Source organism: Nansenia antarctica (genome assembly GCF_963989245.1).
Source record: "Nansenia antarctica genome assembly, chromosome: 5".
NCBI classification, from domain to species: Eukaryota; Metazoa; Chordata; class Actinopteri; order Argentiniformes; family Microstomatidae; genus Nansenia; species Nansenia antarctica.
Window position 1 is genome coordinate 2,109,602 of NC_137690.1, and position 15,855 is coordinate 2,125,456.

The 15,855-nt window shown below is 55.3% G+C and overlaps 1 protein-coding gene across 1 annotated transcript in view; it reads right to left on the minus strand.

Moving 5' to 3' along the window:
• Positions 1–15,851, minus strand: part of LOC308158528 (glutamate receptor ionotropic, NMDA 1) — a gene marked incomplete at both ends in the record, with an annotated part of 27,118 nt that extends 11,267 nt beyond the window's left edge. The window contains 7 exons of the mRNA XM_080532168.1: positions 10,013–10,122; positions 10,285–10,446; positions 11,202–11,359; positions 14,062–14,210; positions 14,478–14,590; positions 15,242–15,360; positions 15,720–15,851. Coding sequence (XP_080388294.1) covers positions 10,013–10,122; positions 10,285–10,446; positions 11,202–11,359; positions 14,062–14,210; positions 14,478–14,590; positions 15,242–15,360; positions 15,720–15,851 — 943 coding nt within the window. The remainder of the gene's footprint in view (positions 1–10,012; positions 10,123–10,284; positions 10,447–11,201; positions 11,360–14,061; positions 14,211–14,477; positions 14,591–15,241; positions 15,361–15,719) is intronic.
• Between the last annotated feature and the right edge of the window lie 4 nt (positions 15,852–15,855).

Genomic DNA, 15,855 nt, shown 5'->3' on the forward strand with positions numbered 1-15,855 from the left:
AGATGGATGAACTGAGACTACAGGTGGCCAAAAACAACATCGTTGGGGATAGCTGCGTGATTATTCTGACCGAAACCTGGCTAAATGACAACATTGTGGACGCTACTGTTAGCTTAGAGGGGCGCACGCTACATCGCGCTGACCGAACGGAGCTGCTTAGCGGGAAGTCAAGAGGAGGTGGGATCATAATATCAACGAAGGATAGCTGGTGCTTAAACACGAAAACTGTAAGTAGCCACTGCTCCCCTGACCTGGAATACTTGACTGTTAAATGCCGACCCACATACCTCCCTAGGGAGTTTAACGCGGTGCTAATTACATGTGTGTATATAGCGCCTAGCTCAGACAGCAAAGTAGCATTGGCGCGACTATATTATTATGACGTCATTAGCAGCCAACAAAGCACTGATCCACAGGCTATTCACATCATAGCGGGGGACTTTAATCATGTCGACCTGAAGGCAGTACTACCCAAGTTCTATCAGCATGTAAAATGTGCAACGAGAGGAGAAAAAACACTGGATAAGGTATACACCAACATCAAACGTGCTTACAAGGCTAGTCCGCTAGCTCATCTAGGCATGTCTGACCATGTGTCAATCCTCCTGATTCCTGCATACACCACAATGGGGAAAAGTGCTCCCACCACCACTAAGACTGTCAGAACCTGGCCAGAAGGGTCCGCTCCACTGCAGATCTGCCTAAATGACACCCTATGGCAGGAATATGAGCATGAGGACCTGGAACAGTACACGTCGTCGGTTCTGAACCACATAGTGAACTGCACCAACTCAGTCACCGTGGACAAACGGGTCCGGGTCTACCCTAACACGAAGCCATGGATGACTGGGAAGGTCCAAAAACTGATAAATGAGAGGGACAACGCCTTCTTCGCAGGGAAGCGCACACCGCTGTACAGCTCCACCAGGGCCAACCTAAAGCGCGGCATCAAAGCGGCCAAGGCAGAGCACAGAGAGAAGATTGAGGAATGCCTCCTGAGCAACGACTCCAGGCGGATGTGGCAGGGGGTGCAGCAGATGACAAACTTCAGAGCCAACAGGCTCACAGCCGCAGAGGACGACCCCCTGCTGGCGGGAAAGCTGAACACCTTCTACGCCCGGTTCGACGAGGGGCGAACGGAGGTAACCACAACACAAACACCACTCTCTCCAGCTCTCAGCAGCCTCACCCTCACAGAGCATGAGGTGAGACGCGTACTGAAGGCGGTGGACCCCAGGAAAGCCTCGGGGCCGGATGGCGTCCTGGGACGGGTGCTGAGAGACTGCGCCGACCAGCTGGCCGGGGTTTTCACCAACATCTTTAACCAGTCCCTGTCCCAGGCCACCGTCCCACCCTGCCTGAAAACCTCAACTATCATCCCAGTCCCGAAGAAAAGCACGGTGAGCTGCCTAAACGACTACCGCCCGGTGGCACTCACACCAATCATCATGAAGTGCTTCGAGAAACTAGTCCGGGCCCACATACTCACACGCCTCCCGCCCAACCTGGATCCATACCAGTTCGCCTACAGAGCCCACAGGTCCACAGAGGACGCCATAGCGACGACTCTCCACGCCACTCTATCCCACCTGGAGAGGGGAAACAGCTACGCGAGACTGCTCTTCGTGGACTTCAGCTCCGCCTTCAACACCATCCTTCCAGACAGGCTAGTGACCAAACTACTAGACCTGGGTCTATCACACTCTATATGTGCGTGGATCAAGGACTTCCCCCAGAGGGTGCGGGTGGGCCCCCACACCTCCACAGCCCTCAGCCTCAGCACTGGGTCCCCCCAGGGCTGCGTGCTAAGCCCCATCCTCTACAACCTCTACACCCACGACTTCACCCCCGTCCACCCCAGCAACTACATCGTAAAGTTTCAGACGACACCACCGTGGTGGGATGTATCTCGGGGGGGGACGAGGCGGCGTACAGGGATGAGGTAGAGCAACTGAGCAAGCTGTGCAAGGTTAACAACCTGCTGCTAAACAAGTCAAAGACCCAGGAATTCATCGTAGACTTCAGGAGGAAAAAGTCCGAGATCCAGCCCCTGCTCATCGACGGAGAGAGCGTGGAGAGAGTCTCAACCCTCCGATTCCTGGGACACCACATGCGGGATGACCTGGCCTGGAAGGACAACACAAAAGGCACCATCAAGAGGGCACAACAGCGGCTATACACCCTGAGATGCCTCAGGAAAGAACACAACAAGCAGGAGATACTGGTGGCCTTCTACCACGGCGCAGTGGAGAGCATCCTCACCTACGGCATCTCCAACTGGTTCCACAGCTGCACAACAGCGGAGAGAAACGCGCTACAGAGAGTCGTGAGAACAGCACAGAAGATCACCGGCGCCCCCCTCCCCTCTCTGGAGGAGCTGTACAACACACGCTGTCTCAGGAGGGCCTCCAAGATCTCCAGGGACCCGACCCACCCTGGGCACGTATACTTTGTCAAGCTGCCCTCGAACAGGAGGTACAGGACCCCGGCCGCTAAGACAAACAGACTGAAGGACTGCTTCTACCACAGGGCCGTCAAGGCCCTGAACACAGAAAAGGCCTAAGTTCTGGGCCCAGGACAGTCCGGACGGATTGTATGGCAGCTAGTGCTGAGGCACAAACATGTACATTTTCAAGCCTGCAAACTGTGACACTTTAAAATAATGTGAAAAAATACTTTTGTGCAATATGACAACCCTAGTTGACTATCTGTGCAGTATAGTACAGTGGATTGTGTACATAGCCTTTATTGATGTAAACCAGCTCCTTACCTTCTTGTGATTTTATGCTTTTATGCTTTTTCTAAAAATGTTTTTTTTTTTCCCTTTCCTAACACCAGGGGAGCCACCCCTCCTAAATTTCGTTGTTTGGTACCTGTACTGTAGCAATGACAAATAAAGTCCATTCCATTCCATTCCAACATGAACACACCAGGGCTCACCTCAGGTGAAAGGCCAGGGAGAAGAGGTACGTCTTAAATAAGGTTTTAAAAGCCTCAACGCTCTGGGGGGCTCTGACGTGGAGGGGGAGGCTATTCCAGAGCCTAGGGGCTGCCTTTGCGAAGGCTCTATCCCCTCTGGTTCTGAGTCTGGTCCTAGGGACCTCCAGCAGCAGCTGGTCAGCTGACCTAAGGGCTCTGGGTGGGGTATGGTGGCACAGGAGGTCAGCCAAGTACGGAGGTGCCTGTTCATTTAGTGATTTCAAAAACAATCAAAAGTAATTTAAAATCAGTACGGAAGCGGACGGGGAGCCAGTGGAGTGAAGCCAGGATCGGTGTTATGTGGTCACGCTTCTTGGTGCCGGTGAGGAGTCAAGCAGCCGCATTTTGGACTAGCTGCAGTCGACAGAGCAGAGACTGGTCGATGCCAACATACAAAGAGTTGCAGTAATCCAGCCAGGTTGTAATGAAGGCATGGATCACCTTCTCTAGGTCTTTCTGCGGAAGTTGAGCGATGGCTGAAGTGCCTCTAGACCTTTCCTCTACATTTTAGTGGCAGATAGACCTGGATGTCGTCAGCATAACAGTGGAAGGACACTCCATGGTTTGCCAGGATAGAGCCTAGGGGCAGCATGTATAGAGCCTAGGGGCAGCATGTAATGGAGAAATAGAAGCGGCCCCAGTATCGACCCTTGAGGAACCCCACAGGTTCTGAGGGGCCTCAGAAGAGAAAGATTCTCCTAGCTGAACGGAGAAACTATGGCCGGACAGGTAGGACTTGAACCAGCTTAAGGCGACACCATTGATGCCCACATGTTGTGGAGGGGGAGGGGGAGGAGTTTAACGCATTATAACGACCTGTTAAGACTTTCATAATAATAATAGTAACTTTAATTTGTATATAGTGTAGTGACCGCTCGTTAGTGAGCAGAGTATTCGTAATTCACGGCGTTCCAGCCTTGTATAAAGCACTGTTGATATGTTTGTGTTTACTCCATCACCCAGGCTGCTTAGCGGGTGATATGACGGGATATAAGTGGGACAGAAATGAATGAATGTTTGTTGTTGTCAGTACGCATGCAGAGAGTGAGAATAAAGCACATGATTGTTTTTCTACCGGCAAACCGACTACATCGTCCTGTTATTGCCGTCACTCCTACATTGGTGACCCTGGTTTTCTCTCGAACGTTTTCGGAGATCATTGAACATGACAACAAACGCAGTTTCACTCAAGCTGCCCGAGTTTTGGGAACAAAATGCCATAGCATGGTTTGCACAAGCTGAAGCTCAATTCGCCCTCAGAGATGTTACCGTGGATAATACCAAATACTACTACGTGGTAGCAGCTCTAACCAATTCAACAGCAGCGAGAGTGGTGAGTCTTATTGAAAACCCACCGGCACAGCACAAATATGTTACCTTGAAGGCACACCTTATAGATACGTTTTGTCTGTCTGAATCAGAACGTGCACGCCAGCTCCTCTCTCTCCCTGGGCTCGGTGACACAAAACCCTCTGAACTGATGGACCACATGCTAGCTCTGCTGGGCGACCATCAGCCGTGTTTTCTTTTTAAAGAGCTTTTTTTGCAACAGTTGCCAGACCAGGTTCGTTTTTCAATGGCTAATTCCATCAAAACAGACTTTCGTCAGCTAGCCAAGGAAGCGGATATATTTTTCTCAGTTGGGAAGAAGTGTTTTACAGCCACCATGGATGAGTTTGGGTTCCAACCACTCTCCATCTCCACTACTGCTGTGGCCCGACGGGTGAGGCCGTCGGGGTTGTGCTTTTACCATATGAAATTCGGGGACAAAGCTAAGAAGTGCCTGCCACCATGCAACTTCAGTGTGTCGGGAAACGCACAGGCCGCCACTCATTAGCAGCTGTGGGTGCCGGCCATTCTGCAGGCTTGCTGTACGTCACTGACTCCCTCTCCGGCCGCCGTTTTCTGTGTGACACAGGTGCCCAGGTGAGCATGCTGCCTGTATCGGCAATAGACATTAAAACAGCGAAACGAGGACCCTCCCTTGAGGCTGCCAATGGCAGTGCTATCGCTACCTTCGGCAAGCGCACTGTGGCTTTGTGTTTTGCTGACCAGCGTTTTACCTGGAGTTTTGTGTTGGCCAAAGTGTCTACTCCCCTCTTAGGCGCTGACTTTCTCTGCGCTAACAGCCTCCTGGTGGACGTGGGGAACCGCCGACTCGTCAACGCTGAGACATTCGGCTCCTTGTCATGTGAGCGCAGTGACGCAGCCGCAATGAAGCTGTCCAGTGCTGTCTCACCGGCTGATGATTTCTCTCCTCTTCTATTGGAGTTCTCAGACATCACAACACCTACCTTCTCGGCTGCTACCACCAAACACGGCGTCATGCATTACATCTCCACGGAAGGCCCACCAGTGCATGCCAGGGCCCGTCGCCTCGACCCACACAAGCTCACCATCGCGAAAGAGGAGTTTGCAGCCATGGAGGCACTTGGCATCATTCGCCGTTCTGACAGTCCTTGGGCCTCGCCTCTCCATCTCGTTCCCAAGTCCAACGGAGGCTGGCGTCCGTGCGGCGACTACCGGCGTCTAAATGATGTCACCACACCTGACCGTTACCCCGTTCCACACATTCAAGACTTTTCAGCCCATCTAGCGGGCGCGTCTATTTTTTCTAAAGTGGATTTGGTACGGGGATACCACCAGGTGCCAGTTAGCCCTCAGGACGTCCCCAAGACAGCGGTTATAACACCATTCGGACTTTTTGAGTTTTTGAGGATGCCGTTTGGCCTCAAGAATGCTGCCCAGACCTTTCAGAGGTTGATGGACGCCATGCTGGGCAACCTCCCTTTTGTGTTTGTCTACCTAGACGATATCCTGGTAGCTAGCACGTCCAAGGCAGAGCACCTATCCCACCTCCGTCTCCTCTTCAGTCGCCTCCGGGAACATGGATTAATCATCAACCCAGCAAAGTGCCAGTTTGGACTGCCTGCCATGGATTTCCTCGGCCACCACATCACTACTGCTGGGGCGGTCCCGCTGCCATCAAAGGTGGACGCTGTGCTGCAGCTCCCACGCCCTACCAGCATTAGAGCTTTACAGGAGTTCCTGGGGATGGTGAATTTCTACCATCGATTCATCCCCCAGGCTGCCCACCTAATGCGACCCCTGTATGGGGCTCTCAAGGACAAGACCCCTAAGCACATCATCACATGGTCCGACGAAATGTCAAAGGCATTCTCAGACACCAAGGAAGCCCTCGCGAGCGCGACCATGCTGACTCACCCCGTGCCTGAAGCTTCCGTGGCCTTGACAACTGATGCCTCAGATTATGCCGTTGGAGGCGTTTACGAACAGCTGGTCAAGGGGGTTTGGCAACCCCTGGCATTTTTCAGCCGACAACTCCGCTCCAGTGAGCAAAAATACAGCACCTTTGACCGAGAGCTCCTCGCTCTGTACTTGGCAGTCAGGCACTTCCGTTTCCTGCTGGAGGCTCGTCCATTCACAGTTTTTGTGGACCACAAACCCTTGATTTTTGCCATGGCTAAGGTGTCGGAGCCGTGGTCTGCCAGGCAGCAGCGTCATCTGGCTTATATCTCAGAGTTCACTACAGATATTCGGCATGTGGCGGGGAAGGACAACCCCGTAGCTGACTGCCTCTCTCGTGCCACTATCGGGGCTGTCCACCTCGGCATCGACTACGCCCATATGGCTGCGGATCAGGTTTCGGACCCAGACATCCAGGCATGCCGCACTAAAGTTTCTGGCCTCCAGTTGGCGGACATCCCCTTCAGTGACGACGGCACAACGCTGCTTTGTGACGTGTCCATGGAGCAGCCGCGCCCCGTGGTTCCACATGCATGGAGACGGCAAGTTTTCGAGGCCATACATGGCCTCTCACACCCAGGCAGGAAACCTTCGCAGCGCCTGATTGCGGCGAAATTCGTCTGGCCCAGGATGAAGGTTGACATTGGTGGGTGGGTCAGGACCTGCGTGCCATGCCAGCGTGCGAAGGTCCATCGTCATGTTAAGGACCCGCTGGAGCGGTTCACGGTCCCGGAAAGACGCTTCGACCACGTCAACATTGATCTGGTGGGTCCCCTTCCCGCCTCCAGGGGGTACACTCACCTTCTGACGATGGTGGACAGGACCACCCGTTGGCCAGAGGCCGTCCCACTGACGGAGACTACCACAGCTGAGGTGGCCCGCGCATTCATCGGCACCTGGGTCTCCCGGTTTGGGGTCCCCTCAGACCTTTCCTCTGATCGGGGGGCCCAGTTCACTTCTGGCTTATGGACTTCCATTACTCAGCAGCTGGGTGTCTCCCTCCACCGCACTACGGCTTACCACCCACAGGCCAATGGCCTGTGTGAACGTTTTCACCGGTCCATGAAGGCTGCACTTAAAGCCGATCTCCGGGGCGACGGCTGGGTCGACAGGCTTCCTTGGGTGATGCTGGGACTCCGTACTGCACCTAAGGAGGACCTCCTTTCGTCCTCTGCTGAGCTGGTGTACGGCCAACCCCTCCGGGTTCCGGGGGATTTCCTCCCCTGTGCTACGGTCCCCTGGTCAGCACCAGAACAGCGAAGTGCGCTGCTGGACAAGGCCAAGTCCTTCCGGCCGATCCCTACCTCATGCCACGGCGTTCCTAAGGTACGTGTCCCGCCTGATCTTAAGGCAGCGGGGTATGTCTTTATCCACCAAGACGCCCATCGAGCCCCTCTGCAACCGCCCTATGATGGTCCCTACCGGGTCGTGGAGACAGGCGACAAATCCTTTATTATCGACATGGGGGGTAGTAAGGAACGCATCTCGGTGGATCGCCTTAAGCCAGCTCATCTGGACTTGGACCGTCCCATCGAGGTGGCCCACCCGCCCCGCCGCGGTCGCCCCCCTGTTAAAACAGTCCCGACCCTAGCTCCTGCAGACCCCCTGCCCTGCCGTCCGAGGCCGGCCAAACGTCCGCCTGTTGTTTTTCCCCTGCCTCGGTCTCCTGTGCCTGCTCAAGGGCGCCAGAGTCGCTTTGGGCGAGTTATCAGAGTCCCTGACCGTTTTTTGGGGCCGGTTCTTGTGAATTCTGGGGGGACGTGTGTAGTGACCGCTCGTTAGTGAGCAGAGTATTCGTAATTCACGGCGTTCCAGCCTTGTATAAAGCACTGTTGATATGTTGGTGTTGACTCCATCACCCAGGCTGCTTAGCGGGTGATATGACGGGATATAAGTGGGACAGAAATGAATGAATGTTTGTTGTTGTCAGTACGCATGCAGAGAGTGAGAATAAAGCACATGATTGTTTTTCTACCGGCAAACCGACTACATCGTCCTGTTATTGCCGTCACTCCTACAATAGCGCCTTTCAGGGGACCCAAGGACGTTTTACAGAGAAACAGAAAAGAACAAAACAGTCAGATAAACAGACTGGATGACAAAACAACAACAGAACTAGGGGCCGAAGGCCTTAGCAAACAGATGGGCCGTTTTAAAGGCGTCCAGGGTGGGGGGATGTTGCGGATCGCTGCAGGGAGAGAGTTCAAGAGGGTGGGGGGGGGGGGGGGGGGCAGGGAGAGAGTTCCAGAGGGGGGGGGGGGGGGGGGCAGGGAGAGAGTTCCAGAGGGGGGGGGGGGGGGGGGGGCAGGGAGAGAGTTCCAGAGGGGGGGGGGGGGGGGGGCAGGGAGAGAGTTCCAGAGGGGGGGGGGGGGGGGGGGGGGCAGGGAGAGAGTTCCAGAGGGGGGGGGGGGGGGGGGGGGGGCAGGGAGAGAGTTCCAGAGGGGGGGGGGGGGGGGGGGGGCAGGGAGAGAGTTCCAGAGGGGGGGGCAGGGAGAGAGTTCCAGAGGGTGGGAGACAGGGGGATAGAGACAGGGGGGGGATGGGGAGGGAGGGTGGAGGGGGGGGGGGGTGCTAGTGGTAGCTGGGCCGACGGCCAACTGGAAGGGGGGGGGGGGGGGGTTTGGGGAGCGCTAAATCGACAGACATGGTATAGAAAGGTCTTCACTTTTCATCGAGTGGGTAAGACGCACGTTTGGGTGCCCAGGGCCACCGGCAGCTCTGGTCTATCATCGCCGTAGTCCCAGAGGGCTTAGCCCTGGGGCTCTTCTGGGCTTTTTGGGGGCTTTTTCTGGGGCCGTTCTCTGAGATGGAAACACTAAAGGTCTGAGGCTCAGGGCCGAGCCCCGCTGCCAAGACTGACTGTGGAAAAGCGCCAGAAGTGTTTGGCTGTGAGCCGCTGGGAGCCGTGTTGATGTTCTCTGCTCTCTCTGAGCAGACAAACACCAATATGATATGTTAACACTAGAACAGCCGTGTCTATTTCACCTACTCTCAGCTTCATTTTGTAGCCAATCAGAGTAGTGTTGCTAGGTAGAATACCTGCATAAAACACTTGGAACTCTGGGTGGGTGGTGAGTGTTCCGGAATGCTTTGGCAGTTGGTGAGTTAACAGTAGATCAGCCGTGTCTATGTTACCTACTATAAGAGCCGCCTCGGGGGTCACATGACCATAGTCTTTACAATGGGAAGCTGCTACTTACACACAACGACCACTAGTTGGCGCATCTTGTAAATCAGCCTGCCTCCTTCACAGAAAAACTGCAAAATAGCTTCATACTAGCTTATCCTGATGTGATTTAGAACATGTAAGGATACTGGGTGGTAGAACGCACATGTCTAGGAAAGGTCATGAAAGGAGGGTCATGAAATTTGATCGAGTGCAGAGATCTCCTGATAGCCCTGCAGTATGGTGCAGGGGAGGCTGGCGGAGGTAGAAACCGGAGGTCGGAGGCTCATTGTAACGCACGGAACGGAATCAAGCGGACGCGTTTGGTCGATGCCGTTCCTCCATCCGCTCCATGCTGTTACTACCAGCCTCCAGCCTCCCATTTCTACCTCCAGCGGCCTCCCTCCCTTGGTGCAATGAGGAGGGAACCTTACCAGCCATGTAGAGAGAGAGAGAGAGGGAGGGAGAAGGAGAGAGAGGGAGAGAGGGAGAGGGAGAGGGAGAGAGAGAGAGAGGGAGGGAGAAGGAGAGAGAGGGAGAGGGAGAGAGAGAGAGAGGGAGGAGGGAGGGAGAGAGAGAGGGAGGAGGGAGCGTACGTACCAGCCATGTTTTCGAAGGTGAGTGTCGCGGGAGCGTTGCTTCGGGAGTCACACTCCTGGTAGCGGACCCAGGTCTTATCCAGGTCCTCCATGAAGCCGTTCTCATGGGAGCTGCAGACACACAGGCACAGCTCAGCACAGGGGGGGCTGGACTAACACCTGGGAATGGCTCTACTATGATCTGGGACCGGTCTAATACCTGAGAATGGCTTTATCATTCTATGATCTGGGACAGGTCTACTACCTGAGAATGGCCAGGGGCTGGTCTACTACCTGAGGATGGCCAGGGAAACGTTCTGTTTCCAGGGGCTGTCCTTCCTCATCCCGATGCCGAAGCCGGAGCGGAAGAACAGCTCCCCGGTGGTCACCAGGTCGCACTTCTGGGACGCCTCGAACTCCAATACAGCAGAGTCCCAGATGAACGCATGCAAAATACTGAGGAGGAGGGGAGGGGGGGAGGGAGGGGGGGAGGGAGGGGGGGAGGGAGGGGGGGAGGGAGGGAGGGAGGGAGGGAGGGGTGGAGAGAGGGGGGGAGAGAGGGAGGGGGGGAGGGAGGGAGGGGTGGAGAGAGGGGGGAGGGGGGGAGGGAGGGGTGGAGAGATAGAGGGAGGATGGAGGGGGGGATGGAGGGGTGGAGGGAGGGGGTGGAGGGAGGGAGGGATGGAGGGGGTGGATGGAGGGATGGAGGGAGGATGGAGGGATGGAGGGAGGATGGAGGGGGGGATGGAGGGGGTGGAGGGAGGGAGGGATTGAGGGGGTGGATGGAGGGGGGGATGGAGGGGTGGAGGGATGGGGGTATGGAGGGGTGGAGGGATGGAGGGAGGGGGGATGGAGGGGGTGGAGGGAGGGGGGGATGGAGGGGGTGGAGGGAGGGGGGGATGGAGGGGGTGGAGGGAGGGGGGGATGGACGGGGTGGAGGGGGGATGGAGGGATGGAGGGAGGGGGGGATGGAGGGGCGGATGGAAGGAGGGAGAAGAAGGAATAGAATAGACACAGATTAAAAACACAGACAGTGCCTTTCTTTAACCCCCCTCCCCCCCCCCGCCACACCTACAGTATGACCCTCGACCCCCCCCACACACACACAACCCCCCTTACTCCCCCCCTGCGTTAGTGGCTGTCATCTGGGACCGGTCTACTACCTGAGAATGGATATGTGACCTGGGACCAGTCTACTACCTAAGACTTACTTGTCCCGTACGGCCTGGATGGCCTCGGCGGCGCTCTCGTAGTTGTGCTTCTCCATGTGGCGGTACATGGTGCTCAGCTCCACCTGCCGCCGAAAGTAGATGTCCACAGAGCTCTGCTTCACTGTGGCGTAGATGAACTTGTCTGATGGGTTACGCAGCTGTGGAGGGAAGCAGGGTCAGGGTCAGGGTCAGGGGTCAGGGTCACAGAGCTCTGCTTCACTGTGGCGTAGATGAACTTGTCTGATGGGTTACGCAGCTGTGGAGGGAAGCAGGGTCAGGGTCAGGGTCAGGGGTCAGGGTCACAGAGCTGCTTCACTGTGGCGTAGATGAACTTGTCTGATGGGTTACGCAGCTGTGGAGGGAAGCAGGGTCAGGGTCAGGGTCAGGGGTCAGGGTCAAGGTCAGGGTCAGGGTCAGAGTTACGGTCAGGGTCAGGGTCAGGGGTCAGGGTCACAAAGCTCTGCTTCACTGTGGCATAGATGAACTTGTCTGATGGGTTACGCAGCTGTGGAGGGAAGCAGGGTCAGGGTCAGGGGTCAGGGTCACAGAGCTCTGCTTCACTGTGGCGTAGATGAACTTGTCTGATGGGTTACGCAGCTGTGGAGGGAAGCAGGGTCAGGGTCAGGGGTCAGGGTCTGGGTCAGGGTCTGGGTCAGGGTCAGGGTCAGGGTCAGGGTTAGGGTCAGGATCAGGGTCAGGGTCAGGGCCAGAGTTACGGTCAGGGTCAGGGTCATGGTTAGGGTCAGGGTCAGAGTTACGGTCAGGGTCAGGGTCAGGGTCATGGTTAGGGTCAGGGTTAGGGTCAGCGTTAGGGCCCTTATTGTTCTCCCTCTATACCAAGTCTCTTGGCTCGGTAATCTCCTCACACAGGTTCTCCTACCACAGCTACGCAGATGACACTCAACTCTTCCTGTCCTCTGACCTTCATGTGGCAACACGTGTCTCTGCATGGATGTCAGCCCACCATCACCAACCTTAACAAGACTGAGCTACTCTTCCTCCCTGGGAAAGCCTGCCCTCTCCAAGACTTCCAAAACTCTACTGTAACCTACTCCCAGACAGCGAAGAACCTTGGGGTGATACTGGACAACTGCCTATCCTGTGCAGAGAACATCGCAGCGACAGCACGCTCCTGCAGATTCTTTCTCTACAACATCAGAAGGATACGTCCATTCCTCACCAGAGAAGCAGCGCAACTCCTGACCCAGTCACTGGTCATCTCCTGCCTTGACTACTGCAACGTACTCCTGGCCGGGCTCCTCGCCTCCGCCATCAGACCTCTGCAGCTCATCCAGAATGCTGCTCCCTGTCTTGTACGCGCGGCAACCTTTGAACGCGCGGCATCCAAACAACTGACTGACTATCTCCGGAAGATGGAACATTTAGACCCCCACCAATCCGGCTTCAAGGCTGGGCACTCCACTGAGACTGCTCTCCTTGCTGTCACAGAAGCCCTCCACTCTGCTCAAGCTTCCTCCCTCTCCTCCAGTTAACCACCAGATCCTTCTCTCCATCCTCTCAGAACTGGGCATCTCTGGCACCGCACACTCCTGGTTTTCTTCCTACCTGGCGGGTCGCTCCTACCAGGTGACCTGGAGAGAATTGCTGTCTTCTCCACAAACCCTCAACACTGGCTCAGTCCTAGGGCCCCTACTGTTCTCCCTCTACACCAAGTCTCTTGGCTCGGTAATCTCCTCACATGGGTTCTCCTACCACAGCTACGCAGCTGACACTCAACTCTTCCTGTCCTTCCCCCCCTCTGATCTACACGTGGCAACCCGTGTCTCTGCATGTCTCGCTGACATTTCAACATGGATGTCAGACCACCATCTCAAGCTCAATCTTAACAAGACCGAGCTCCTCTTCATCCCCAGGGGTCAGGGGTCAGGGTCAGGGATCAGGGTCAGGATCAGGGGTCAGGGTCAGGGTCAGGGTCAGGGTTTTGATTGATTGAAAACTTTATTAGAAGATTTGCAGAAGTAGGTACATGAAAGTACATATTACATACAAGGTCAACTAACAGGATAAAAACCCAAGAAAGCCACTGGCTTATTTCAATTGGGGTCCTTGATTCTCAATTCATCGTTACATGTAAGACAGACAAAAAAGCTAGTACTATCTACAAGATAATACAGACAAATAACTATTACTATCTACAAGATAAACACACATCCATCATGGGAAGAACAATACAACAAAACATAAGGTATGTACAGCGGGTAGGACAGGTGGGGACATACACCACAGGTGGGGGCGGGGGACAAAACACAAAGTATGTACAGTGGGTAGTTCGGGTCTTTTAATCTGATTTTTGATTTAGAGGGTCCAGTTACGGATTGCAGCCTCCTGTAAATGTTTTTTGAGAGTGGTTTTGAAGGTGGGCAGTGTTTTGCACTCCTTTAAGATTATAGGAAGGGCGTTCCACATTTTTACTGCATAGTTTGCAAACGAGTTTAACCCCTTGTTTGTGGTGCAACGCGGTTGAACGTGGTTCGTGGAGCTTCCTCTGGTGTTGTATGTGTGGACGTTGTTCACTTTTTGGAAGTATGTTGACAGGTACTTGGGTGTCTTTGTGGTGTAGCGTATCTTGTAGACCAGGCCCAGTGCAAGCTGCTGCACTCTGTCAACTACTCGTAGCCAATCAAGGCTCAAAAAATGAGCAGCGGTTAGATGTGTCCTAGGGTTGAGGCCTAGCAGAAGCCTAACCAGTTTATTTTGGGCTGTCTGGAGTCTTGTTTTATGGGCCTTTGTGGTTCTATAGTACCATGATGTTACGGCATAGTCGAAGTGACATTGAATGAGAGCTCCTGATAGGGTCAGGGCCAGGGCCAGGGTCAAGGGTCAGGGGTCAGGGTCGTACCCTGGGGTCGTTGATGCCGGTGATGCGCTCCTCAGGTCGGTCCAGCACCAGGAAGGCCGCCAGGTTGGCGGTGTAGGACGCCACGATGATCATGGCGAACCCCGCCCACACCATGCCCAGAATCCTGGCCGAGAAACTCCGGGGTGCACCTGGTCACCATGGTTACACAGTTACATCACAACAGATTCATGTTATTGACATTACCTTACGTTAAGGACAAAAAACTGTTACGGCTGCACAGGCAGAATCAGGGTTAGGGTTAGGATTTGTAATTGGTTGAATTGTGACTTCTGTTGAGTCGTTGTGTTGTTTACCTCCTCCTATCCCAGAGTTCAGTGTGTTGTTTACCTCCTCCTATCCCAGAGTTCAGTGTGTTGTTTACCTCCTCCTATCCCAGAGTTCAGTGTGTTGTTTACCTTCTCCTATCCCAGAGTTCAGCAGTACTCCCCATGAGAACCACATGGCGGAGGACAAGGTGAGGGCGTCTTCTTCTTCTTCTTCACTGTTCACTTTAAACCTTCCAAACGGGCTGCAGACACACACACACACACACACACACACAGACACACACACACACACACACACAGACACACACACACACACACACACACAGACACACAGACACACAGACATATACAGACACACAGACATACACAGACACACAGATACACAGACACACAGACACAGGACTTTATTCTCCCAGCCTCCCCCAGCCTCCCCAGGCTTCCCCCACCCTCCCTCATCCTCCCCCAGCCTCCCCCAGGCCTCCCCCGGCCTCCCCCACCCTTCCCCATCCTCCCCCAGCCTCCCCTGGCCTCCCCAGGCCTCCCCCAGCCTCCCCCAGCCTCCCCCAGGCCTCCCCTGGCCTCCCCCACCCTCCCCCAGCCTCCCCTGGCCTCCCCAGGCCTCCCCCAGCCTCCCCCATCCTCCCCCAGCCTCCCCTGGCCTCCCCAGCCTCCCCCAGCCTCCCCCACCCTCCCTTGGCCTCCCCAGGCCTCGCCCAGCCTCCCCCGGCCTCCCCCACCCTTCCCCATCCTCCCCCAGCCTCCCCCATCCTCCCTCATCCTCCCCCGGCCTCCCCCACCCTTCCCCATCCTCCCCCAGCCTCCCCTGGCCTCCCCAGGCCTCCCCCAGCCTCCCTCACCCTCCCCCAGCCTCCCCCACCCTCCCCCCGGCCTACCTGAATCGGTCTAATAGGTAGAGCATCACCGCCACCACGTGGACCGACAGCCCCACCAGCAGCCACAGCGTGCTCTGGAACGGCTGCATGAAGGAGTCCAGCGTGCTGCGAGGGATCTCCTGCACACACACACACACACACACACACACGCACACACACACACACACACACACACACACACACACACATAATACACACACACACATAATACACACACACACACACACACATAATACACAAACGCACACACACACATAATACACACACACGCACACACACATAACACACACACACACACACACACACACACACATAATACACACACACACACACACACACGCACACACACATAATACACACACAGACACACACACACAGCAGTCAGAGGCAGGGTACGCACACATGCACGCACAGGGTCTGGGTCAGGGTCAGGGTCAGGGTCCCCGTCCCGTCCCCCCACACACACACACACACACACCTTCTTAACCAGGATGGTGAGCCCCTGGTACTTGAATGGCTTGGAGAACTCGATGTACTGGGCTCTCTCGTTGTTGATGGTGAGGGGGGCCACGATCATGTCCGCCAGCCCACCCAGCAGCTCGCCCATCATGCCG